The following is a 27,825-nucleotide window of genomic DNA, read 5'->3' as shown; positions in this document are numbered from 1 at the left end:
AGCTCATGGGTGAAACAAGAAAGGTGCCGCACTTGATCTCCATCAACCTGGTGAAAATAGTGTGGCGCAGCTCTGTCCAGCTTTACCTGGAATAACATCGAAGCTTAGGAGAGTGGGAGAGGTCCTTCAGCAAAGCGCAACTGGCCAAGTCCGTTACTATCTACTTACTCCTTCTCCGGTCACTTCCGCCATGCCCATGGTGTCCAGTGTGTCTGGCTGCACAGTTTGGACTGTTTCCACCAAGCTGCCGCTAGGAAGGACAACATACCGGGCAACGACATTCCGAGGCTTCGGCTCCTTCAAATTCTCCTTGCTGTGCCAGATCCCATAACCAAAATAGATGAGAAAACCTTTCAAAAGATGAGAGCATGTTAGGAGCCTCCATATTTACCCTCACCGGCGGTACTCAATGACATTTTGCATTTACAGAACACCTTTAATTTAGTAAAATATCCACCACCCACCAACCCCCATTCCTCCAGAGAGAGATCTTATAGCCATTATGGAGATGTGGTTACAAGTTGTAGGAGAAATCCTGATGTTGTTTAAATAAAATGTCTGCAGTTGAATGTATATTGTACAAGTTGCTTGAGTGGAAAATAGTAAGGAGAAACTATGTAGCTGCAGAAAGCACAGACGGAATGTTCTAGAAAAAGGCGGGGCTGATTACCAAAATGGCTAGCACCCCGGTGCTTGAAGAAGAAGATTGGAGGAAAGTAAAGGGGGTGGGAGCGGATATAAAAGTATGAGAATGTGAGACCTGGGGCTGGGGGCGAGGAGGGACAGTAGGAATCGAAAGGAAAGGGGAAGATATTGACTGCTCATGTAATGTTTGAAGTTTGTCCAATAAAATTAATAACTAACCATCCCTGGTGGTCTTGTGTGTGCTTCATAACGACAATTTCGGACCCAATAATTCTGGCATAGCCTGCAGGATTGCAGTAGGACTGAAGAGGGAAAGGCCCGCCTGACCACTGATCCCTAAATTGGCACCCAGAGGTAAGGACTCCTCTCTTATAAAAGTCCTCGGGTGAAAGTGGCAGTCCAAAATCCCCTCGTCTGAACATGGTCCTAGTGTGAACGTAATAATTAAAATACTGACGTCAGTAGCGATTGGTTTAAGCCCATCTACAGCTCTCTAGGAAGAGTCCATATCAGTTCAAACCATTCCCGAAGAGAACACCATGTCTGACCCTAAAAAACCTGTGACCATTAAGACAGGACAGGCCCCGCCCAGCATAAGTGAAGACAAACTACTCCAAAGCCTAAGAGTGTATATTGACCTGCACTTCGATCTACCTACCACTTTAGTTAAGATTCCACAAAAGTACGGAACTTCCATGGGACAATGCTCCCTGGATGATATAGAATGTGATTGGGGTAAAATTACCCAATTTAAAGATAAAGAATGTACTTGCTGGTCATTATGTGTCATGCAACAGATCAGACAGCGGCACAAAATTGTTAAAAAGCCTAATCATGACCGCGAAATTAGTAATTTGAAAGACCAACTGAAAGCTGCCTGCGCCGAAATTCCCATGCGGGGTCACCCCATCCATATCCAAGTGCCCCTCCTACCACACAATCTTCGAATCAATCAGTCCCTAAGATTCAGCTTTTATTTGAAACTGAAAGACACAGTTCCGATGATAGTGATTTGGACCACAAAGATAAACAACCACAAGCTTCTATTCTAAGAACTATGCAAACTGGAAGTCAAAACAAGGGAAAAACAGCTGATGAAGGGGGGAAAGTCAAATACAAATACGCCCAATGGGTAGAATACAAACCGGCCAATCCAAAATTGGTAGAAAGGTGGTCTAAGGAGCTCCCTCATCCCAAAAAGGAGGGTGTAAAGATGTGCAGCAAATTGGAAAAACTCAAAAATATATATAGTCTCCACCCCATGGATGGAGTGCAAGTGTTGACCATTATGGCGGGAGGTAATACTGGTCGGGAATTATCTAGGAAATTGACCAAAGAATTAGGGGATAATGGACAGGATGTGGACAGTGGATGGAAAGCGATCCAAAATTTTTTGAAAGACTACAGACCATCAAAACTGACTGGAGTAAAATAACAGCCTGCCAGCAGAGAGGCAATGAGGAATTGATTAACTACGTGGAGCGCTTTGTAGCAGAATGGATTGAACATTATGGACCGGCCGGTAACATTGACAACACAGACGAATTAAACCAAGCTACTTTAGTGCCCCTCAAATCCACCTTAGTTGCAGGATTGAAACCTGAATTAGTCAAAATGCTCAAGATTACACATCCAGATTGGGAAATGTTTGAAGAGATAGTACAGGAGGCTAACCAACTTGAGTGAAATATGGAGTCTAAGAACTATGCAAACTATGGCAGCTGCATCTGGCACTCTGTCCAGTAGACAGCCCAGAAGATGTGTGGCTGAGAAGGGCATTGGGCAAAAATGTGTCACTTTAAGAAGAAGGCAACTTCCAGCAAATTGGCCTCTAGGCAAAACTCAAACCCTTCAAACAGTCCACTGACAGAGCAGATGTTACTGGTATGCATTAAAATTCTATCTCCTGAGCAACAGGATGCTCTTCCAAATCTGGCAAAAAACTAGAACTGCCCACATCCCACCTCTTAGCCCCTTCCTTAGCTGCTTTGGAAAAATGACTCATGTTTTAATAGGGGTGGGTGATAGGGAAATTGACTGTTTATTGGATACTGGAGCTGAGTTGATATGTTTACCTTCAACTGAGGGACGGGTCTACCGATGGATGAGGAACGTAGGACTGCAGTGGGAATAGGGGGAAAAGGATGGTGTCTTAGGAGGACACAGCCATCAGCCTTACGTCTAGGGCCACACGAGATTCAAGCATCCGCATAGATAGTGCCAGTACAACAGGCTCTATTTGGGATGGATGTTTTGACTCCAATAAATTCATCCCTACACTTTGAGTATGGTCGCTTCACTTGGTCAATACAACACCTCAAGGAAGAGGAACGGCAAGGGATGAAAACTACTGCATTCTCTTAAAAATGGCTCTGGTCACCTTCACTGGAATCGCCCCACCATGTTCTAAACAATACCCCATTATTGCCTCCATTGCTGGTATCCTACCAGCTATACACCAATTGGAAGGACAGGGTGTCCTGGTCAAGGTACACAGCATGTCCAACAGTCCTGTCTGGCTGGTTAGGAAACTAGATGGTGCCTCGTGTTGACCATTGACTATCAGAAAGCCAACCAGTGCATTGAACAAAGGTGCTTCTGGTAGCCAACCCATCCACCATTTTTAATTCCCTCTCCCCAGAACATAGATATTTTTTCCGTCATAGACATGGCTAATGGACTCTGGTCTGTCCCTCTGGCCCCAGAAGTGCAACCTTGGCTTACCCTTGCAGTCCACCAACTGCAGTACACCAGGACGCACTTGCCCCAGGGTTTTCATAGCAGCCCCACAGTGTTCCATATGGCCCTCAGAATCATTTGTGGGAATTGCCTCCAATGGAATCCATGGTCATCCGACATGTGGACGACGTTTTGATAACATCACGGACTGAGGAACAGCATTGGGAAGATTTGCGTACCCTCCTCGATCATTTACACTCTTGTGGTCTTAAAGCCAATCTTGAGGTGGCACAGATTGCTCAAGAGGAAGTGGTGGGACAGAAAATCTCGGCAGGCAAACGAGAGATGACACAAGACAGGACAGCGGCCATTTGGGCTGCTAAAGAACCCACTACTATCCGAGAACTAAGATCCTTTTTGGGGCTTTGCAATTTTAACTGTAGCCGGATTGATAGTTGTACACAATTATCCAAGCCATTGAATGATCTTCTTAAAGTAAAACATGAACCTAAAGACCCAGTAGTGTTCTCTCCCAAACAATGATCTGCCTTCCAGAAATTAAAAACTGCCTTATGTTCCGCTCCAGCTCAGGGAATCCTTGACAATGGAAAGCCATTTACTCTTTATGTACATGAGAAAGATGGTTACATGAAAGCCATCCTTACACAGGAGCATGTTGACAGACAGGAGACCCATTGGTTATTATTCCGCCCAGCTAGATTCTATGGCACTGGGGTGGGATAGTTGTCTGAGAGCAATGCAAGCCACGTTTCGAGATGTCATAGCCACTGCCTCTATTGTGCTGGATCAAAAGCTGATTGTCAAGCGCCCCTCACAAGGTCCACGCTATGTTATCTATGAATCGCGTTTCGCAGATAAATGCGGCCCGAAGGACACACTGGTAAGCCCTTTTAGAAACCCCTGGTCCATGCAAGCCCAGTTAATCCCGTGAAATACTGTTACCTGTTGCGCGGGATCAAAAAGGGAGAGGTGAGGATGATGCCGGCGAGAGTGACGAAGAACACAATTGCGTGGAAATTTTGCAGCACTTGGATGAAGCAGTTCGGGCGGGGGAAGAGCCTCTACAAAATCCCGACCCTGTTCTCTATACTGACGGGTCCTCTTTTGTGGAAGACAGTGTTCGAAAAGCAGGATGGGCTGTCACCAGTTTGCATGAAGTAGTAGCTGGAGGAAAGTTGCCAGCAGGTTTTCAGCCCAAAAGGTAGAGCAAAGAGCAGTCACAGAAGCATGTAAGATAGCCAGGGGAATATACAGATCCTTGAATATACAGCCATACAGATTCTCAATACACTTTGGGCCCCTGTGGCAAAAAAAGGGGATTGCTTACTGCGGAAGGCACACCCATTCGGAACGGGGATAAGGTCCCAGACCTCCTAAAAGCCTTCAATTGCCGCAAGAACTTGCAATCCTGAAATGCATGGCGCATACGCGACAGAACACTACGGAGGCACAAGGTAACGCCTTGGCTGATCAGACGGCGAAAAGAGCAGCCTCAGGGAAATCGAGCAAGGCGATCGGGATAAAATAAAAATGCACATGTTCACGAGCAAATCAGAACAATGCAAGACCAGTGTTCTAGGGAAGGAAAGTGGACATGAATTGAGGCTGGAATAAAATTATGTGAAGACGGTGTTTGGAGACAACGGCACACACACAAGTGTTAATGCCCTTCCTGGCACAGCAAATACACTGCTGTGGGCACTTGACCCCTCTACAGATGATGGCTAGATTCCAAAGGAGCTGGTGGGGAAGAGGATTTAAGAGACATGCGCAACTCATAGCGGATCGCTGTGTCACATGCCAGAGGAATAATCCTGGACGCACCCCATGGTAATGCCACAACTGAGACCTCCTGCACCTGCCAGACCCTTCCAACATTTGTAGGTGGATGATATCTCTCTCCCCAAGTGCCAGGGACACTCAGCTGTCCTAGTTATAGTGGATAAATTCTCACGATGGGTGGAAACGTCACCTGCCAGAAGAGCTACAGCAAACCAGACCACTAAGGTTCTCTGTAAGGAGTACATTTCCCTGTGTGTGTGTGTGGAGGAGGAGGAGGAGGAGGCGGGGGTCCCCATCTAGCATTGACTCAGACCAAGGGACCCATTTTATGGAGTGGATTGTCAAGAAGTGTGTAGGGTGTCGAACATTAAATGGGACTTGCAGTGTGCACATCACCCACAGTCATCAGGACAGGTTGAGCATACAAACCGAATGATAAAACAATGCTTGGCCAAATACCACCAGGAAGGAGTGCCTTGGCCCCAAGCTCTCCCTCTAGTCCTGTGTAGCATTCGGGTGACACCTAACCAAATCACAGGCCTAAGCCCTTTTGAAGTCATACCTGGGCAACCTATGTCCCTACCTGGTATGATAGATCTCCGTATTGCTGATGGCCATTTATTGAGTGACTCACTGTTGAAATATTGTCAGGATCTGACAAATGCTGTCAGGTATGCCTCCCAACAGATTGTAGCGGAGTGGGGTGATCCTCCCAAAGGTGGAAACAATATTTTCCCCGAACGAGGGTATACATCAAGAAAACCCACAAAGAATCTGTTGGTGCAAAGTGGGAAGGCCCATTCCAAGTTCTGTTAACTACTCCATCGGCTGTAAAAGTACAAGGGGAGAAGACCTGGATCCACACTTCACACGTTAAGAGATCCACCGCACCACCGGCAAGTATGAAACTCATGTTTTTTGGACTTTTTGCTGACCTGTTAGACATTGGAACATGTACCTCTGTTGTTAAACGAGAATTGAATGCGAATACATTTTTGTATATGTCATATGTGTATGCTAGTCATTCCAGTATCTCCAGTTGCTGGGTTTCCTCACATATTCCGAAACATTCCAAGAGCAGTATCCCCCCCAGCTGTCCTTCTCCAATGTCTTAAATATGGTTTAACCCATTTCCATAATCCAGCCCAACTTCAACACGTGGAAATTTCTGAACAAACTCATACCATGTTAAGGTCATTGTATGTGTAGTGATTCTTATTAATGATTAAAAGAATCAAAAGGTGGGGAGTTGTAGGAGAAATCTTGATTATGTTTAAACAAAATGTCTACAGTTGAATGTATATTGTACAAGTTACCGGAGTGGAAAATAGTAAGGAGGAACTGTGTAGCTGCAGAAAGCACAGACAGAATGTTCTAGCAAAAGGCGGCGCTGACTACTAAAATGGCTAGCACCCCGGTACTTCAAGAAGATGATTGGAGGAAAGTAAAGGGTGTCAGAGCAGATATAAAAGTATGAGAATGTGAGACCTGGGGGTTGGAGGGAGGAGGGACAGTAGGAATCGAAAGGAAAGGGGTAGAGATCGACTGCTCATGTAATGTTTGAAGTTTGACCAATAAAATTAATAACTGACCATCCCTGGTGGTCTCATGTGTACTTTGTTACGAAAATTTTGGACCCAACGTAAGAAGATCAAAGTTGGCATGTCAAAAAAGGCAGAACACATGGGCGACTTTGATTTTCCCAATCTACATGAAGATTAAATTGGCAAATGTAGCCATTACAAAGAATTCATTGAGTGTCTTCAGGACTATTTCCTGGATCCAATTAGGGATCATGCTATTTTGGATCTGGTGCTATGTAATGTGATAGATTTAATAAATTATCTCAGTAAGAGATTTCCAAGGGAACAATGACCATGACATGGTAGAATTTAGCATTCAGTTTGACAGTGAGAAACATGGGTTGGAAACAAAAGGGTGAAATTTGGTAATTAAACACGGATAAGGGCTGAGTTGGCTAAGTAGAATGGGGAAGGAGTTCCGCAGAAAAACAAACAGTTGAACAATGGCAGAAATTTAAAATAGCAAATGGAACGAGCTGCCAGAGGAATTGGTGGAGGCTGGTACAATTACAACATTTGAAAGGCATCTGGATGGGTATAGGAATAGGAAGGGTTGAGAGGGATATGGGCCAAATGCTGGCAAATGGGATTAGCTCAAATTGGGATGTCTAGTCAGCGCAGACTAGTTGAACCAAAGGGTCTGTTCCCGTGTTGTATGACTCTATGACTCTATAACTGGCAGAATCAAGAAATTTTAGGCAATTCTGCATGGCTAAGGGTGACAACTCATGTTTTGCCACTACTTGTTTCATCATTATTCCTGATGGATTATCAGCAACTTTACAGTTCATTACTGGCACAGACAGTTGAATAGGAGATATAGAAACCATAGATCAGATTCCCCAATTCCCCAACTTGCCATACCACAACATCATGCCATCTTGCAAAGTAACTAAGTTTTAAATAAATTAATTTTTAAAATAAAATTGTCATACCTATAACTATCCAAATGGAGAATCTCACCCAGGTCAATAAACTGAGCTTTAACATCAGGTATACATTCAGTAAGATACTGATTCCAGGAATCAAGGGCACCAAAGGAACCTACAAAATGAAAAAAATCATAAAAATCTTATAACTCATCTTAATTTTATTATAGCCTGCAGGATTATCTCCTAGTGTAATGGGCTGCATGGCTAGCTTGTGATACAGAGTAAAAGTAACATCATGGGTTCAATTCACACTCTAGCTTAGGTTCCTTTGAAGGTCCCTCTCTCTCAACCTCTCCCCTCAACTGAGGCATGGTGACCTCAGGTTAAACCACCACCACCAGTCATTGCTCTCTAATAAGCAAGCAGCCCTCTGGGAAGGTGGTGATAATGTGAGACCACTGGAACCAAATGTTTGCTGCCCTCATTGCATGTTTGCTCTGTAATTGATCTCAATATTGAAGGTGGTAATGCAATAAGAAGTGGCCTGAGGAGTCAGTGCAGAGTGCTCCCATCTCAGAGTACAAAGCTCTGAAGTCAATTCCCATGGTGATAACTGAAGAGCAAAATCTACCATCAGCATTTCACCGTCATGTGTGTCAATTCTCCATTGAGATTTTGACCACTGTGGTTCTGTTTGCCCTTTCAGATGGACATTAAAGATTTCATGGCACCATCTCAACATGGGTCAGGGAGTTGTCCCTGGTGACCTAATTATCCATGAACCAACACGTTTTCACATTGCATTTTGAGGGAGCTCGCTGCATTTTCAAAAATCTTATCATGGGGATGTGGGTGTTGCTGGCTCAGCAAGCACTGATTGTCCATCTCTATCGGAGAAGGTGGAGGTGAGCCACCCTCTTGAACCACTGCAGTCCTGGTGGTGCTAGTACACTCACGTTATGGAGGGAAGTTGCAGGATATTGACCCTGAAGGGATGATAATACAGTGAGCAATTTGTCTGCTGCCCTTCATACATTGCAGCTGTAACTACACCTCAGTGTCACGCATTGACGGTAAAAATCCTACAGGATGTCTAGAGGCTGAGAAAGGTCTGAAATAAAAGCAAATCTTTCTCGGTTGCAAAGACTCCTAAGAGCCAGTCCAGCTTGAAGCTGTTTGTGTGTGAACATCAGGCACGATCAGAATTGTTCTTAACTCTGCATTTAATTCTCTTATAGTCAAGTAAGCTGTTAATAGTCAGCCTGTCACACATGCAATTTCGCCAGCATTCAGAAAGGAGATAAGTGGGAAGAGGGAAAGTAGGTTAACTTTAATCCCAAATAACTGTTTGATTTTAACAAAATGTGTAGCCACCCCCACCCCCAGCCCCTGTTAAGGATTTAAAAGGCTTTAACATGAGAGAAACAGCTGCATTCAACATGACTGCGTGTGGGCGTGGCAACTGAAGAGAATGAAGACTAATGCAGGGTGCATGAAATCAAAGTGTGCGTGGCATCACAGGGACTGCCTCACACTTTAGCAATTGCAATTTCTTTCAGTAAAAGCATACAATCATATCAAATTGAATCAGGAAAAAAAGGGGAGTATTCAACAACAAACTGCTAAGGTACTGATCTGAAAAACAGAATAAAAAGTATTATATATGTCACAATGTAAGTAAAGTTGCCATTGTCCCACCCTCTCATCAGACAGTGAGAGAGAACCAGTGGTGGTTTAACTTGAGGGTCACCATGCCTGAGATGACGAGAGAGGGTTGTGAAGGAGAGTCCTTTATGCTAACTTCAGCCTCAGGAGGAATCAAACCCACTCTGTTAGCATCACTTTACATCGTAAAAAAGTCATCCAGCCAACTGAGCTAATAATACCACAGGTAAACATTCTTGTGTAAGACTCAATTATGTAAGTAATCTTGAACCATAGTTTAACATACTTTGGGATTGAGAAGGCATGGCATATTTGGAACATGATGTTTTCTAATTAACCTGTTCAGAGATGCTATGATACACCGCAGGAGCAGTTGGCACCTCAACCTGGGCCTCCTGGTCCAAAGGTAGGGATATGTCCCCTCCAGCTCCTACTTTCTATGTTTCTAATCACAAAGGGCAAACTCACCAAATTATTTCTCTTTCTCGTCTCCTCTAGGAGTGGGAAAAATCATGCCCCTAGTTCCAGTAATGGTGACCATGAAACCATCATTGGTTATCATTAAAGCCAGTCCACTCTCTGAAATGGACCAGCATAGAGTCATTGAGGTCTACAGCATGGAAATGGGCCCTTCGGCCCGACTTGCCTATGCTGCCCAGTTTTCACAATTAAACTAACTCCATTTGCCTGCATTTGGTCCATATTCCTCCATTCTATCCCATCCGTGTACCTATCTAAATGTTTCTTAAATGGTGAAATTGTACTCACTTCTACCACTACCTCTGGCAGCCTGTTCCAGACAGACATCGCCTTTGGTGTGAAAAAATTGCCCATCCCAACTCAACGTTTTTCTTTGTATCTCTCACCTTAAACCTATGCCCTCTAGTTTTAGACCACCCTACCATGGGAAAAAATTGTTGGATACCAAGGATAATTAGTGATGGGCAAAAAATATTGGCCTTGCTAGCGATGCTCACAGTCAATGAAAGAATGAGTAAAAGAGAAAGGTTTCTCAACAAGACTTTTACCGTAGCAGTATTATTGCTCATTGTTTCTGCTTATCTTTATAAATATTTTGCAGTCGTGTGCACATCAAAATGTTCACATTTCTGTTTTACTTTTGTCAAGTTTCTGGTATAAATTCATCTCTCGATATATCTGCTGAAAATTGCCTGTGTAAATTTATTTTCTTAGGGTTGTTTTTGCAGCAGTGGCAAGGTCAGCATTTGTTGTCTGTCCCCAATTCTCCTTGAACCGAGGGGCTTGCTATGTCACTTCAGAGGCCAGTTAAGAGTTGAACCACATTACTGTGAGCCTGAAGACCAAGTAAGAATGACAGATTTCCTTCCTTACAAGAAATTAGTGACCCAGATGGATTGTCACAACAACTGACAATGATTACATGGCCACCATTAATCTACCTTTTAAGTTCACATTTTATTGAATTCATGTTTCATCATCTGCTATGCTGGGATTTGAACCCATGTCTCCAGGACATTAGCCTGGGGTTCTGGATTACTAGTGACATTATGACTACATTACTGACTTTTCTTTCCAAATCATAACTACTCACTGTGTTGAAGAAAATTGTCCTAATTTCATGACTGTTTATTTTACTAATTATCTTCAATCTGTCTATGCCCTCAGGTGAATGACCCTCCAACTATTGGAGGCAGTGTCTCCCTATCTACTCTTTCAAAGCTACTCAAATTATTAATTCTCACCGAAACTTTCTGTATTATAGGGTGGGGGAAAAGTAGACCGACCATGTTATAGAGTCATTGAGCCATGAAGCATGGAAACACGCCCTTCAGTCCAACTACTCCATGCTGACCACGTTCCCGAACTAATGTAATCCCATCTGCCTGCACTTGGCTCATATCCCTCTAAATCTTTCCTATTCATGAACTTATCTAAATGACTTTAAAATGTCATACCTGTACCTGCATCCACCACTCTCTGGCAGTTCATTCCACATGTGAGCCACTGTCAGTGTAAAAAAATTGCCCCTTGTGTCCTTTTTAAATCTTTCTCCTCTCACCTTAAAAATATGCCCCATAGTGCCTGGTACCCTCTAACAATGATAGAACACAAGGTAGCCATTCACATAAACCACTTGCTTCCAAAATAATGGATCACCAAAGACAGTCCTACGGTGGAACAATCTGCAAAAGGAAATCAACACATTTCCATCGCTTGGAAGCTTTGAGACCCTTTATCATTCTTCAGATTGTTTCCATTTAAACCTTTTCACTCTCAGGACAACCACCTCAGGAAACCCATGCCCAGTTTAGCCAGCACTACCCTCAGAAACTTGGCTTGAAGATGGAAGTCCAATGTAAACATAACTGAACGTGAATATCCCCAATCATCTCATTGTCTTAGCCTGGCATTGAGCTTCCCAAATAACTTTGCACCATGGTTTATTTCCTTGGTACAGTGATTGATATTATCTAAGTACACAGGAACAATTCTCGAGTAACTTTAGCAGCTGACGTTCTTGATCGTTTCCATTCAAATGACGTAATGTTTTTATTTAGCATCTAATAGATTCATCAGTACGTGCACAGCTATGAAAAATCATAACTCGGGTCTTTATGCTCAATGCTGACCCAAAGAGAGGTAGAGCAGAGTGGTAATGTCATTGGGTTGGTAATCCAGAAACTCTGAGTTAATGTTCTGGGATGTGGATTCAAATCCCATTGTAGCAGATGGTGAAATCTGAGTATAATAATTTTTTTAAAAAACTAGAATAAAAAGGTAGCTGGTAACATCTGGTTCATCAATGCAATTTAAAGTCATAGAGTTGTACAGCATGGAAACAGGCTCTGAAATTAATCTACCCTCATTTGGCCCATATCCCTCTAAAACCTTCCTATTCATATACCCATCCAGATGTCTCTTAAATGTTGTAATTGTACCCACCTCCACCACTTCCTCTGGCAGCTCATTCTATACATGCACCACCCTCTGCGTAAAAATGTTGCCGAAAGGTCCCTTTTAAATCTTTCCCCTCTCACCCTAAACCTATGCCCTCTAGTTTTTGACTTCCCTATTCTGGGGAAAACAGCTTGGCTTTTCATATTATCCCTGCTTTAGGGAAGGAAATCTGCTGTCCTTACCAGTTCTGGCCTATATATGACTTCAGACCCACAGCAATATGGTTGACCCCTCACTGCCCATTGGGCAATTAAGGATGGCTATAACTGCCTGCATCCCATGGATGAATTTAAAACAAAGCTGCCTGAGTGCTAAACATGCAAAGACCCACCTGAAAGGTATTCAGTTTTTGATGCTGTTCATGAATCCAGATGAGGAATAAGCTGAGGAGAAACCCAATTGCAAAGAACACGATGAATAGAACGTAAGCCCATTGAGGAAGCTGGAGATGACTGATACCAAAAACCAGTATACAACACAGGCATATTGTACAGAGCACCAAGGAGATAACTGCGACAGTCACTACCTCCCCAGGTACAAAGTCAGTAAGGAAATGGAAATAAGGCTCAAAGGAGGACTTCAATTGGCCAGGCTCCCTTCGTTCCTTGGCTGCTTTTTGCCTCTCCACCAACTGGAGCTTATCCGAAAATGACTCGTATTCCTTCAGCCCACCCCCATCCTGGGTTTGCGGGCTTGGATTGGGTGGCGGTGTCTCTGAGCGCTTTGCTTTGTCTGTCTGGTAGCGTAGCACGATGGTACTGGCAGCAACGAATGTATAGGCCAGGAGCGTTCCAATCGACAGGAACTGCACCAGGGATTCCAGATCAAACACCATGGCCAGGATGGCCATCAGGATTCCAAACAGGACAATGCCAATCACTGGGACCTTAGTGACTGGGTTCACCCGTGCAAATACCTTGAAGAGTAGACCATCTTCAGACATGGCATACGCAATCCGGGGGACAGAAAACAGGTTGCAGAGGAGAACAGTGTTCATTGCTTGAATGTAGAGAGGAAAGAAATAATAATCAAAAGACATTTCAAAGATAGATAACTTCTGATAATTTCCTTCCTCATCTCATCTCATCTTGTTCTTCTGTTGATTTGAAGTTGGTGACTTAGGTTTTAACAGAGGCACCTCTGATATCTCTTTCAGAATCTTATAGAGATTAAATACTGTACAAGGCCTTAAAGCAAGCTGGTTTCACCTTAATCCCAATTAAAAGCATCTTCATGGAGGGACATGACCTTTCACAAGGGTAGGCATTGGCCTAGTGGTACTATTGCTGGACTATTAATCCAGAGACCAAGGTAATGTTCTAGGGACCTGGGTTCAAATCCTATCATGGTCGACCTTGAATTCAGTGATAATCTGGGATGAAAAGTCTAGTGAAAACCATGAATTGATTGTCATGAGAAAACCCATCTGATTCACTAATGCTCTTAAGGGATGGAAACTGCCATCCTTACTTGGTCTGGCCTACATGTGACTCCAGATCCACAGCAATGTGGTTGACTCTTAACTGCCCTCTGGGCAATTAGGGATGGGCAATAAATGCTGGCCTATCCAGTAATGCCCTCATCCCATGAACGATAACAAAAGTAGAATTTGGACAGCCAATAGATTGTGATTTCCAGGTATTAAGAATGGGCAGTGGAGTGAAACTATTTCTGCTGGTTCTAAGTCTTGGGGCTTTCATTTAAAAATTGGAGGTAGTTCTTTCAGGAGTGAAATTAGAAAACACATCAATACCCAGAGGGTGATATAGAAGTGTAGAATTCTCTTCTACAAAGAACCGTTGATATGAGATCAATTGTTAATTATAAAATTGAGATTGATAGATTTTTTTTTGTTTATCAAAAGTACTAAGAGATGTGGGGCAAAATTACGTCTATGGGTTTAGGTTATAAATCAGCTATAATATCTTGTCTGGTGGAAAGGGCTTGGCTGGGGAGCGACATCACTGGCTAAACCAGCTTCTATTGCCCTACCCTAATTGCTCCAGAGAGGGCAGTAGTGAACCAATATCTTGAATTGCTATAGTTCTTGGGGTGGAAGTATACCCATAATGCAGTCAGGGAGAGAGCTGTGGGATTTTGACCTAATGGCTATGAAGGGTTATGAAGAGCAAGTAAATGAGACTAATTAGATAATTCTTTGAAAGAACCAAATGTTGGGCCAAATGACCTTCATCTACTCTTGAATAAAAGTCTTGAATAAAGCTTTCGTCTCTTTAATAATGATTGTGAAACTACAAAATGTTGTAATAATCCATTTGGTTCACTGGTGTCCTACAACGGAAGAAATCTGCTGTCCTTACCTGGTCTGGTCTACATGAGGCTTTGAAACAGTTTCACAAATCATTGATGAAATGTCCCTAAATCACCCAGGCTGCAGCAGTTCAAGGAGGCAGTTCACCACCACCTTTTCAGGGAGATCAGGCGTGGCTAGAAAGGTTACATTTGTTACTTTCACGTCTGATGGGACCTCTCCTGAATCCGGAGAATTTTAGAACATTAACATCAACCCCTATTACCCCTAAGATGAATACATTAGGAGCTGGAGACCTGTCAACCTGCAACTCCATCAGTCTGCTCAGTACAACTTCCTTCACAAGTAAAATTCCTGATTTACAGCTATTATTGGAATTTTATTTGCGTTCTTTATAGTGAAAACAGCAATGTCTGACTCCTATCTATAATGCGCAAGGAGTGAGATGCAGTAGTTTCCATTTGCCTGGCTGAGTGCAGCTCCAACTACACTCAAGAAGATCAACACCAGCCAGGAAAAACGCAGTTAACTTGATTGGCATCACATCCATAAACATTCATTCCCTTCACTGTCACACAGTGACAACAATCTCCAAGATGCACTGCAGCAACTCACCAAGGCTCCCTTGACAACACCTTCCAAGCCTGCAACTCTACCACCTGGAAAGAAAAGGACAACAACTGCTTGGGAACATTACTACCTGCCAAGCTCCCCTCTGAGTCACTCACCATTCTTGCTTAGAACTATATCACCATTCCCTCACTCTCACTGTATAACTCCCCTCCTAACAGCACTGTGTGTGTATATCTACACCCAAGGGCTGATGTAGCTTAAGAAGGCAGTTCACAACCACCTTCCAGGGCAATTACAGATGGGCAATAAGTGTTGGTTTGGCCAATGATGCCTACATCCCATCAGTGAATTTTTATAAGTTGTATTTTTTCCAATTGATATCATAGCTACTTACATCTCTTGTTCAACTGATTTAATCTTGATGGCTTATAAACCATTAAAATGGTGGGCATGATGGGCCGATCCTTCTGTGCTGTATCTTTGCAATGTTAACTCTTGAGCTTCTATCATTGTTTTGTAACCAAGAAGAAGCACAGATTTCTCACTTTCCTGAGGGTAATGCACACTACAACATTCTTTCTCCATGTCAAGGTCAAGGTCGGCATTGATGCTGAGTCTCACCACGAGAGTAAATGGAAAGGGACAAGGCGAAATATCTCGTTTAATGCTGGTATCTTGCGCAACAAACATAGAGTCATGCAACACGGACACAGACCCTTTGGTCCAACCATTCCACGCCTAACATAATCCCAAACTAAACTAGTCCCACCTGCCTGCTCCTGGCCCATATCCGTCCTTTCCTGTTCATGTACTTATGCAAATGTCTTTTAAACGCTGTAATTGTGCCCACATCCACCACTTCCTCAAGATGTTCATTCCACACACAAACCACTCTCTGTGTAAAAAAATTGCTCCTCATGTCTTTTTTAAATCTCCCCCCTCACATTAAAAAATGCCCCCTAGTCTTAAACAGAAAATAAACAAGAGGGGCAAGATGTCATTAACTACGCTTTGAGCACCTGTTTTGACTCAAAAGCTTGGACATTGCTCCTCTAAGCACACAGCGTGGAAAAATAGCAAAAAAATTACTTGACTCAAACATACAACCAAGAAACAAGCATGGGCCCCTCAGCCCTTTGAGTCTGTACCACCATTCAATAAGATTGTGGCCGATCTGATTTTGATCTCAATTCTACATTGCTGCATATCCCTGATAATCTTTCATAACATTGGTCAACGAGAATGTACCTACCTCTGCCTTAATAATATTTGAAGATTCTGCATCCACTGCCTTTTGAGGAAGGGAGTTCCAAAGTCTCACAATCCTCTGAGAGAAAATAAGTTTCCTCATCTCCGTCTTAAATGGGTGACCCCTTATTTTTCAAATGTGATTCTAGATTCTCCCAGAGGAGGAAACATCCTTTTAACATCCACCTGGTCAAGTCCCCTCAGGACCTTATAAAATTTCAGCGAACTCACCTCTGACACTTCTAAACTCCGGAGTATTCAGGCCTAGCCCTGGCTAGTCCTTCCTCATGAGGCAATCCACACAGATTTGCAAATGCTTACCACAAATAGACCCGATGGCCACAATGAATCCAGCCCAGGCGTAGCCTCTCCTGTAGAAGGCATCTGAGAGGGCCGAGTCCGGGTTCAAGCTGTGCCAGGGTACCATCAGGGTGAGGGCTGCAGAAACCAAAGTGTACGCCAAAGTGGCCAGACCCAAGGAAAGAGCCGTCGCGATAGGGACAGCCTTCTGAGGGTTCCGAGCCTCTTCGCTGGATGCAGCGATGACATCGAACCCAACGAATGCGTAGAAGCAGGTTGCTGAGCCAGCCATGATCCCTGAGAATCCAAAGGGGGAGAAGCCACCCTCCACGGCACTGAAGTTCCTTGGATCAGCCAAGATGAACCCGAATATCAGAATAAAGAGGATCACTCCTATACTAACCGCCGCAAACAGGTGGTTCATCCAGGAGGCCACTTTGGCCCCACAGGTGATGAATGCTGTGGCGACAAGTAATATGGCAGCCGCTAGCATATCGGGGCTGGGGGCAAGGAGGGGCACGTTCCACCTGCCAATGTGCGTTTCGGTGAAATTCTGAATCTTGTGGTTGAAGATAGAGTCCAGGTAGCCACTCCAAGCTCTGGCCACAGCAGCCCCGCCGATCACATACTCCAGGATGACGTTCCAGCCGATCAGGAACGCCCAGATCTCGCCCACCGAGACGTAGGTGAACATATAGGCGGAGCCTGTCTTTGGCACGCGGGAGCCAAATTCGGCGTAGCACAAAGCGGCCAGCAGAGACGTGAAACCTGCAAAGATGTAGGAGAGGATGACGGCGGGGCCCGCTACATCTTTGGCAACGGTGCCTGTCAGGACATAAAGGCCGGAGCCAACCATACCCCCAAAGCCAAGCAATGTCAGGTCCATTGTGGACAGGCACCTGTTCAGGGCGGTCTCCATCATATCTGCCTCGAGGGTCTTGACCCTGTTCAGTTTCTGGCAGAATTGAGCCAGTGAGCTACAGCCAGGTAATCTGCTCACCATTATTCCCCTTCCTGTGTCCAAGATATTCTGTGTTAAAAGTATGGGCTGGAGCTGTGGGCTTGGTTTATCTGTTTCTCATTCTACCCTCTGAAGCTGCAGAGACGTTCTCATTTCTGAAAGACACGAATTGCAGATCTGTGCAGAACAAAATGAACAAAACAATGTCAATGTTTGAGAATTACTATCTCTAATCCTAAATCTAACCTTAACCTTGACCCTAACCCTAACGCTAACCCTAACCCTGACCCTAACCTTGACCCTAACGCTAACCCTAACCTTAACCCTGATCCTGACTCTAACCCTAACCTTGACCCTAACCCTAACCCTAATTGTAACCCTAATCCTAACCCTGACCCTAATTGTAACCCTAACCCTAACCTTGACCCTAATTGTAACCCTAACCCTAGTGTTAACTACCTTAGCAGCCCAGAAGAACCTCTGAAATAATTTTATTCACTGCGTCTGTCTGATGGACAGCCTCTAGCTTAAGGGCCATGCTCAAGAGTGCTACAACATCTTTTGGTGAGAGCATGTACCATTCTCAGTTGGCACAGTGGCCTGAAGCGTGCCATTCTCAAAGGTTGGCAAGAGAAGGAGGGGCCTCAGGCAGCAGACACCACTTGTTCACCTCATCATCTTCCCTTTATAGACAAAATTGAAAGCATGCAATGAACTATTGCATTATTTCCATAAACCCTTTGAGAGTGTATGTATAAAAATAATTAAAGCGAAAATTAATTACTTTTAACACAAAATATTTGCTCAGTCTGTATAACACAGTTCACACTCTCCTCCTCCACAATTTCCAACCTACAGTTAAATAGTTATTGAGACCATCATGTTTGTTACCACCACAAGCACTGTGTTCTTACTATCAATATTAACGCCCTCCCCCTTCCCTTCCCCTTCCCCCTCTGTCTCCAGGCAATATCTCAAACTGCTCACAACCTCAATGTCCTGTTTATAGCATTACTCAATGGTTTAAATACAGAAGGAGGCCATTTGGCCCATTGAGTCCATGCAGGTTTTCTTCAGAATAGCTCCACGCTCTGGTCCTCTTTCCCTAGCCTTACCTTTCTTTTCTCTTCAGGTGATTTTCCAGTTCCCTTTTGAAAGTCGTGATTGAACCTTGCTTCCATCATACTCTCAGACACTACATTATAGATTCTAACCATGGGCTGAATAAAAATGCTCTATTGCATATCTTTTTTGGTTCTTCTGCCCAGCACCTTAAATTTGTCTCCATTGGTTCTTGACCCTTCAATCAATGGGAACAGTCTCTCTATTTACAAGATACTCATAATCTGGAATGCCTCTCAACTGTCTGCTCTCTGTGCAGAACAACCTCAGCTCGTCTATTCTCTGTGATTGGAATTCCTCATTCGTGGAACCATTCGCATAAGCTATTTCCACACTTATTTCTAAACTTTCCACATCTTTCCTTATGGTATGCTGCCAGAATTGGATGTAATATTCCCTTTGAGGTCAAACCAGTGGTTTATCAAAGTCCGTTCTTGTTGTCTCCCCTATGTTTCACCCAAAGCTGAGCTTTCAGCTTCATATCAAGGCCAGCGCAAATAACATCTGCTTCCCCACTGCTCACTTCTATCCAGCATCAGCCCATCAGTCACCAGAAGCCTCAACCAGACCCTTCACTCTTAGCATTCTGACAATGTGCAGGCCTGCTAGACCAATGGCTCTATAGCACCCAGCAAACTCTTCTCAGTTGAATACTCTTCCACATGGAAGAGGCAAAATTCCACATGGGCAAGGAATGTGAAACAGCCTATATTGCACCTACTGCCCATAATGAACAGAAAAGTTGCCGTAGTCTGATGTGCATTAAAGAGAGATGACCGATAGTGAATTTAACCTGACAGTCATATAGTCACAGTGTCATACAGCACGGAAACAGAACCTTTGGTCCAACCAGTCCGTGCCGAACATAATCCCAAACTAGACTAGTCCCACCTGCCTGCTCCTGGCCCATATCCTTCCAAACCTTTCCTATTCATTTACCCATCTAAGTATCTTTTAAACATTGTAATTATACCCACATCCACCACTTCCTCTAGCAGTTCATTCCACATGTGAACCACCCTCTGTATAAACAATTTGTCTCTCATGTCTTTTTTAAATCTCTCTCCTCTCACCTTAAAAATGTGTCCCCTAGTCTTGAATTCCCCCATCCTAGGGAAAAGACAACTACCATTAACTCTATCTATACCCCTCAATATTTTATAAACTTCTATCAGGTCGTTTCTCAACCTCCTACACTTCAGTGAAAAATGTCCCAGCCTATCCAGCCTTTCTTTATAACTCAAACCTTCCATACCTGGCAACATCTTGGTAAATCTCTTCCAAACCCTCTCCAGCTTAATAATATCCTTCCTATAACTGGGTGACCAGAATTGGACACTGTATTCCAGAAAAGGCCTCACCAACATCAACATAACATCTCAACTCCTATACTCAAAGGACTTAGCAATGAAGGCAAGCGTGCCAAATGCCTTTTTAGCCATCCTGTCTATATGTGACTCAAACTGCAAAGAATTATGTACCTGTAGCCCTCGGTCTCTCTGTTCTACAACACTGTCTAAGGCCCTACCAGTATGAAACTGTGCTGTTTACATTAATCCCTGTTGTCCATCCAACTGAGCTAACTGAACCCTCCCAAGATCCATCCTGATAATCACCTCTGTGGACTTTTGCACTGGAATTGAGGTGTGACCATAAAATCTGTTCATGGCAAAAAAAACGTTAAATGTATTTAATGTATTTAATAACATAAATGTACAAGCAAAGGTGAACACTTTCACAAAGACAATGCCCTTTAGAAGTCATATTTTGTGCATTAGCAGACCTTTTAGAATTTAAACAGCTAAAAACAATTAACTTTAAAGTGCTTTTTATTACTTACTCTGTCTCGGTTTGCATATTATCCACCAGATCCATCATAGGAATGATTTGGATAGTGTTTAAGGTGATTTACATTCATGAAGTCATCCTTCAGTTATGCTCAAGATACCTCAATCCTTTCACCTCCTTGGGCTAGCCAAACCTTTCTCACTCTAAAATAAAACATTACATAGAAACTCAGAGATTTTCCTGAAGAAGGGACCCAACCTGAACTTTCCTGCTCCTCTGATGCTGCCTGGCCTGCCATGTTCCTCCAGCTCCACACTGTGTTATTGCATAGAAACTGCTCAGATTTAGCTTTTGGCAGGGTGGAGCAAGCAATTTGAAAGGCAAATTGTAAATTGGCTCCTCTTGGAGGAGGATTTCTGTAGAGTCAGAGAGATCTGCAGCTCAGCAAAAGCGCCATTGGCCCATTGTGTCTGCACCAGTCAAAAACAACTACCTAAATATTCATATTCTATTTTCCAGCATTTGGCCCATTATCTTGAATGTCTTGGCATTGCAAGTAGACATCTACATGCTTCTTAAGTGTTTCAAGGATTTCTGTCACTCCAACCCTTACAGGAGTGAATTCCAGACTCCCAACACCCTCCGGGTGTAAAGGTTTTTCCTCGCATTTCTTTAATCTCCTGCCCCTTTACCTTAAATTGAGATAGTTCCGAGGGCTATGGAGATCAAACGGAATGGGGAAAAAGTGGGAAGAGGGTACTGAGTTGGACGATCAGCCATGATCATATTGAATGGCAATGGAGGCTTGATGGGCCGAATGGCCGACTCCTTCTCCCTGTTTCTGTGTTTCTATGTTGGCAATCCCTGGTTAAAATACTCTCCCCAACCTGCCCATTGAACTGCGTTGCAACAGCATTGAATGTTGCCTGATAAAAAAGTTTGGGTTCTTCTTGGTCTGTGGAGAGCAGCTACTCCCTGAATACATCACTGATAAGCTCATGACAATGGTCCTGATGCTGAGAAGCATTTAGATGTTGAGGGGCTGCTTCTCCCAGCTGGAGAATCTAGATCTTTCGGGATGAGAATTTGGCTCTTTAAGGCTGAGAAGAAGAGTAATATCTTCACTCAAAAACTCATGAATCTTCAGATTTCTCTGCCCACGTTGCCCTGTGAATGCTCAGTCTTTAAGCATATTCAAGACAGAGACTGATACATTTTTGAGCAATAAAGGAATTAAGGTAAAACACAGATCAATCAGGAGGGTAGAATGAGGTAGAAGGTCAGTCATCAGATCTTACTAACACAGCAAGATCCAGGAATTTTTCTGCCCAGCTCCTGTTCATATTTCTTATGTTCTTATGCTAACAATTGAGCAGTAGCTGGTGCACTTTCTGCTCACGTGATTCTCTGGGGATTTGTTATCCTCCATCTGTCAGCTAGCACATCTCCTTCTCCTCGAATGATACAGTCAGACATTAAGTGACTGCGGTAATGTATTGGAGTGCCGACTCCAGCTTGATTTGCTGGCCATCGGTAAACTGCATGCACAGCCCTGCACCCCACTTCCTGTATCCCACCCACCATCCTGATCTCGTCCATGCCCGAGCACAGTGCTGGTGGCTTAGAGGTTTGATCTGGCCTGGTGCAGAGACTCTCCCCTTCAACACCCCCTACCCCATCCCACCTCCCAGCCAGCCCATAAAGCACCAGAGCAAAACAGCAAGGTGCTGTATCAGAGCATCCTCTGCAAAAACGGAACAGAGTCAACATTACTGAGTTGGCTGCTGTAGGGTATGTCAGATTTTATGCATGATGTGGAGGTGCCAGTAGTGGACTGGGGTGGACAAAGTCTGAAATCACCCGACATCAGGTTATACTCTAACAGGTTTATTTGAAATCACAAGCTTTCAGAGTGTAGCCCCTTCACCTATCTCTAACAAACTTCAAAAGCCAGATTAAGGAGACAAGAATATTCAAACTCATTTCAACGGAGAACAGGTGCAGCTACCCCGGTCTCCTCCGCAACTTTAACTGGGCAAGTGAACTGCCTTTGGAGTGAGTGAACATGGGGCCCAATTGCGCCTACTTGTTATCTAAAAGAAATGAGATGACTGTGGGTAGAGAAAAACCCACTCCAGGCATACCTCCCAGTGCTGGGCACTCACAGCGTAGCTAACAAATGAAAGCAGACAAATGGGCAACATTAAGGTTCGTGAAGTCTTGCCTCAAGTCTCTCTCAGTCTCAAAATGTAGAGACTCAGTGTAGAATCTGGACAAGACATACGGGAAGACCATCACCTCCAAGTTCCCCTCCAAGTCACTCACCATCCTGACTTGGAAATATATTGCTGTTCCTTCACTGTCGCTGGGTCAAAATCCTGCAATTCCCTCCCTAATGGCATTGTCGGTCAACCCACAGCAGGAGGAATGCAGCGGTTCAAGAAGGCAGCTCACCAACACCTTCTCAAGGGGCAACTAGGGATGGGCAAGAAATGCTGGCCTAGCCAGCGACACCCACATCCCACAAAATGAATAGAAAAAAGAAAGAGATATGTACCCTTTGGAACCGAAGAAATCTACTGTCCATTGTTTCAGACAGGATTAGAGGGCAAGGAAAGCTCAAACGGTCCATCTCGTCCGTCCCATATTATCCCAGCATGACATATGCTTCTGAAGACATATCCTTGCGTGGCCACATACAATGTGCCGTAATAGGTGTCGTGCAATGTATGTGTCTGTTGGAGTGAATTGAGATAATGGTTGTTCTCCTAGGAGACAGCTCCCAGGTTCACTCACAGCAACAAATGGCCAATTCAGGGGTGTGTGAAAAAATGGCAAGAGGTATAAATTACATCAGTTGCATTATTGGCTTGGAGGAAATTCTCTGATACGCATATAACAGTCACAGGCTGCAAATCAAGATGATTATCATGATAAACTTCCTGAAGCTGATGGCCCACTTGGCACTTTAAGAAGTGAATTGACCCTTTAAGATGCTTTTTCTGTTACTATCCCTCTACCCTATAGAGGTCCCAGGGGCAATATCAATGTACCTTGCTGAAGAGACATGTTGCTCAAGCTTTGAGAAACAAGTTCACCTATGTCAACAAATCAGGACCCTTTTCTCCTGGAGTGTATGTTGTTGCGGTTGTTTGAAATTTGGCCTTCTTGCGTTTGTCCTGTCTCTCTGTTCAGTATATTTTAAGTTCGGTATTACCAATATCACTTTGGAACAGACTGCTCCATCTCCTCTTCTCTTCCGTACCTGCATTTATACAGAGAACAAAACCTTCATACCTATCCAGGTAAGTGGTGAAGGGGCTGAATGGCCCAGCCCTGAGGCAAAACCACGTCCTCTCTTCCCATTCAGCAATCAACCTTAGAATCCCTACAGTGTGAAGCAGGACAGTCGGCCCATTGAGTCCACACTGACCCACTGGAGAACTTCCTGCCCAGACCCATCCCCGCATTTCCCATGGCTAACCTGCACATTTGAAATGTGGCAGGAAACCCACACAGACACAAGTAGAACATGCAAACTCCACATAGTCAATCATCCAAGGGTGTAACTGAACCTGGATCCTTGGCGCTGAGAGACAGCAGTGCAACCACTGAGCCAATCCTCTATTACTGTACCTATAACTATGTTCTGGAGTATTGTCACTGAAGTGCAAACTTTATCTCTGCTTTCTCTTTACACAGATGCTGCCAGACCTGTTGAATTTCTCCAGCAATTTTTGTTTTTGTTTGCTTCAGACCCCCAAGCGCCCACAGTTCCTTGTTTTATCTCAACATGTAATCACAGCAGAGGGCTCTTGTGATGCAATGGCAATATCCCGAGCTCAAAACCAGGAAGTTCGCTTTAAGTCCCACCTGCTCCAGGGGTGTATAATAGCATCTCTGAAGAGGCTAATTAGAAAATACCTATAATCGCGGGATAGGATGGTATTCACCCTGAAAAAAAATTAGATTTTTGTTTTAAAAACTTAAACTTCCAAAATATTTTGATAGATCGCCAACCTCAACGGAGACAATTTAAAAAAAAAACAATAAATTATTAAACCCTTTCCAAGGCAAACTCTGGTATCCAGTTCACAGTTGGAGGACTCATAACAAACAGGCAATGTTTGTGTGAATGAGGAGTTGGAACTAAGGTAGCTGAAAGACTTCCCATAAATGCACACGTAGCTTAATGTAAAGTGTCTGTCACACACGAGAATATATCTGTGTATAATTGATACATTTGTGCACAACAGATACACTTGTAACAATCTGGCCGGATGCTTAATGAGTGAATGCCTGATGTATCGTGTCGCCGGTGATAACGCACTGGTGTCAATTTCACGTCGTATCGACAAACCCATTTGCAATTTCATCTGCGGCCGCTCTCTGGTTTAAAGAAACAAGGGTGTTTAAATAAATAACAACAAAAAAAAACCCGGACGACCTTAAAATTCCTACCTCGGCTCAATAAAATGCAGCAAAAGGGTGGGGAGTGGGGGTGGGGGTAGAGGACAAAACTGCACAGCTAAAGCCTCACAAACCAACCGACTCTTCCACCCCCCCACCCATCCCGACAAAAAGATTTAAAATTGTACCTTTGCATCCAAAGCAGAGAGTCAAATCTGTCAATATGAAAAAAAAATTCTGGCGGAACCCAGCTCCGCCTCGTCGAAAAGATGATGAAAGGTTCAAGGGAGGGGAAGGGATACTCACATGGATCATTCCCTGCCAGGGAGACAGCAAGTGATGAGGTGGGGTCAGTGAAGGGCGATCTGAAACACAGTCAGGTAGGTGGGTGAAGGGTATTGCTGATGCTGCCGGGGATAACGCACGGGTTGGCACCTGCTGTCCTGGTTCCTGGGATATTTCTCCGTTTCTCTTCTGACCTCTCTCTCTCTCTCTCTCTCTCCCCCTCCCTCTCTCTGATCACACTGACGTCAGGCAGCACTGAGCGGCAGGTGGAGAGAAGGAAACACAGAGAGGGAGAGGGAGAATGGACAGATAGTGATAGTGGAAAGAAAGAGGGGAAGGGGTGTGAGGATATGGCATGCGGTAGGAGCCAAGGACAGAGCTTTTGGGAGGTCAACATGCACTCGGCAGCATGGGGCACCAGAGGGCTCGGGAATTTAACAGACTTTGAGATTTCAGGGAAGCCGATTAAAAAGGCTCTCAGATAACAAGGTGTAGAGCTGGATGAACACAGCAGGCCAAGCAGCATCAGAGGAGCAGGAAGGCTGACGTTTCGGGCCTAGACCCTTCTCCAGAAATGGGGGATGGGAAGGAGGTTCTGAAATAAATAGGGAGAGAGGGGGAGGTGGATAGAAGATGGATAGAGGAGAAGATAGGTGGAGAGGAGATAGACAGGTCAAAGAGGTGGGGGATGGAGCCAGTAAAGGTGATGTGTAGGTGGGGAGTTAGGGAGGGGATAGGTCAGTCCAGGGAGGATGGACAGGTCAAGAGGGCGGGATGAGGTTAGTCGGTAGGAGATGGGGGTGCGGCTTGAGGTGGGAGGAGGGGATAGGTGGGAGGAAGAACAGGTTAGGGAGGCGGGGACAAGCTGGGCTGGTTTTGGGATGCGGTAGGGGGAGGGGAGATTTTGAAACTTGTGAAATCCACATTGATACCACTGGGCTGCAGGGTTCCCAAGCGGAATATGGGTTGCTGCTCCTGCAACCTTCGGGTGGCATCGTTGTGGCACTGCAGGAAACCCAGGATGGGCATGTTGTCTGAGGAATGGGAGGGGGAGTTGAAATGGTTCGCGACTGGGAGGTGCAGTTGTCTAGTGCGAACCGAGCATAGGTGTTCTGCAAAGCGGTCCCCAAGTCTCCGCTTGGTTTCCCCGATGTAGAGGAGGCCACAACGGGAACAGCGGATGCAGTATACCACATTAGCAAATGTGCAGGTGAACATCTGCTTGATGTGGAAAGTCTTCTTGGGGCCTGGGATGGGGTGAGGGAGGAGGTGTGGGGGCAGGTGCAGCACTTCCTGCGGTTACAGGGAAAAGTGCCGGGTGTGGTGGGGCTGGAGGGGAGTGTGGAGCGAACAAGGGAGTCACGGAGACAGTGGTCCCTCCGGAAAGCAGATAAGGGTGGGGAGGGAAAAATGTCTTTGGTGGTGGGGTCGGATCGCAGATGGCAGAAGTGTCGGAGGATGATGCGTTGGATCCGGAGGTTGGTGGGGTGGTACGTGAGGACGAGGGGGATTCTTTTTTGGTTGTTATTGCGGGGACGGAGTGTGAGGGAGGAGTTGCCTCGAACAGTTCATCCACTTCACCAACACCTTCCACCCCAACCTTAAGTTCACCTGGACCATCTCTAACACCTCTCTCACCTTCCTGGACCTCTCTGTCTCTATCTCGGGCAACCACCTAGAAACCGATATCCATTTCAAGCCCACCGACTCCCACAGCTACCTAGAATACACCTCCTCCCACCCGCCTTCCTGCAAAAATGCCATCCCCTATTCCCAATTCCTTCGCCTCCGCCGCATCTGCTCCCAGGATGAGACATTCCACTCCCGTACATCTCAGATGTCCTTGTTTTTCAAGGACCGCAACTTCCCCCCCTCAGTGGTCGAGAACGCCTTCCACCGTGTCTCCCACATTTCCCGCAACTCCTCCCTCACACCCCGTCCCCGCAATAACAACCAAAAAAGAATCCTCGTCCTCAAGTACCACCCCACCAACCTCCAGATCCAACGCATCATCCTCCGACACTTCCGCCATCTGCGATCCGACCCCACCACCAAAGACATTTTTCCCTCCCCACCCTTATCTGCTTTCTGGAGGGACCACTCTCTCCGTGACTCCCTTGTCTGCTCCACACTCCCCTCCAGCCCCACCACACCCAGCACTTTTCCCTACAAACGCAGGAAGTGTTACACCTGCCCCCACACCTCCTCCCTCACCCCCACCCCAGGCCCCAAGAAGACTTTCCACATCAAGCAGATGTTCACCTGCACATCGGCTAATGTGGTATACTGCATCCACTGTACCCGTTGTGGCCTCCTCTACATCGGAGAAACCAAGCGGAGGCTGGGGGACCGCTTTGCAGAACACCTACGCTCGGTTCGCAATAAACAACTATACCTCCCAGTCGCGAACCATTTCAACTGCCCCTCCCATTCCTCAGATGACATGTCCATCCTGGGCCTTCTGCAGTGCCACAATGATGCCATCCGAAGGTTGCAGGAATAGCAACTCATGTTCCGCTTGGGAACCCTGCAGCCCAATGGTATCAATGTGGATTTCACAAGCTTCAAAATCTCCCCTCCCTCTACCGCATCCCAAAACCAGCCCAGCTCGTCCCTGCCTCCCTAACCTGTCCTTCCTCCCACCTATCCCCTCCTCCCACCTCAAACCCCACCCCCATC

The 27,825-nt window shown here is 45.0% G+C and overlaps 1 protein-coding gene across 1 annotated transcript; it reads right to left on the bottom strand.

Moving 5' to 3' along the window:
* On the bottom strand, window positions 1-25,236 carry slc7a4 (solute carrier family 7 member 4). The gene is made up of 5 exons (XM_020513524.2): window positions 25,168-25,236; window positions 16,602-17,718; window positions 12,519-13,186; window positions 7,646-7,754; window positions 1-350 (listed from the first exon to the last, which is right to left on the bottom strand). The coding sequence occupies exons 2-5, from the start codon at window positions 17,581-17,583 to the stop codon at window positions 157-159; spliced, it is 1,953 nt and encodes a 650-aa protein (XP_020369113.2). The 5' UTR covers window positions 17,584-17,718; window positions 25,168-25,236; the 3' UTR covers window positions 1-156.
* Window positions 25,237-27,825: the final 2,589 nt, after the last annotated feature.

The sequence above is a fragment of the Rhincodon typus genome, chromosome 24 (genome assembly GCF_021869965.1).
Source record: "Rhincodon typus isolate 14 chromosome 24, sRhiTyp1.1, whole genome shotgun sequence".
Lineage (NCBI taxonomy): Eukaryota > Metazoa > Chordata > Chondrichthyes > Orectolobiformes > Rhincodontidae > Rhincodon > Rhincodon typus.
This window is presented reverse-complemented; position numbering and strand designations above follow the sequence as displayed.

What these genes read in the sequence shown, in the direction of transcription:
- slc7a4 (XM_020513524.2), bottom strand. Translation starts at nt 17,583, where the DNA reads ATGGTGAGCAGATTACCTGGCTGTAGCTCACTGGCTCAATTCTGCCAG. An exon ending in AAAAACTGAATACCTTTCAG is followed by an intron (nt 7,755 to 12,518) that starts GTGGGTCTTTGC and finishes TTCATTTTGTAG; the next exon opens with GTTCCTTTGGTGCCCTTGAT. An exon ending in CTCCATTTGGATAGTTATAG is followed by an intron (nt 351 to 7,645) that starts GTATGACAATTT and finishes ATCTTTTGAAAG; the next exon opens with GTTTTCTCATCTATTTTGGT.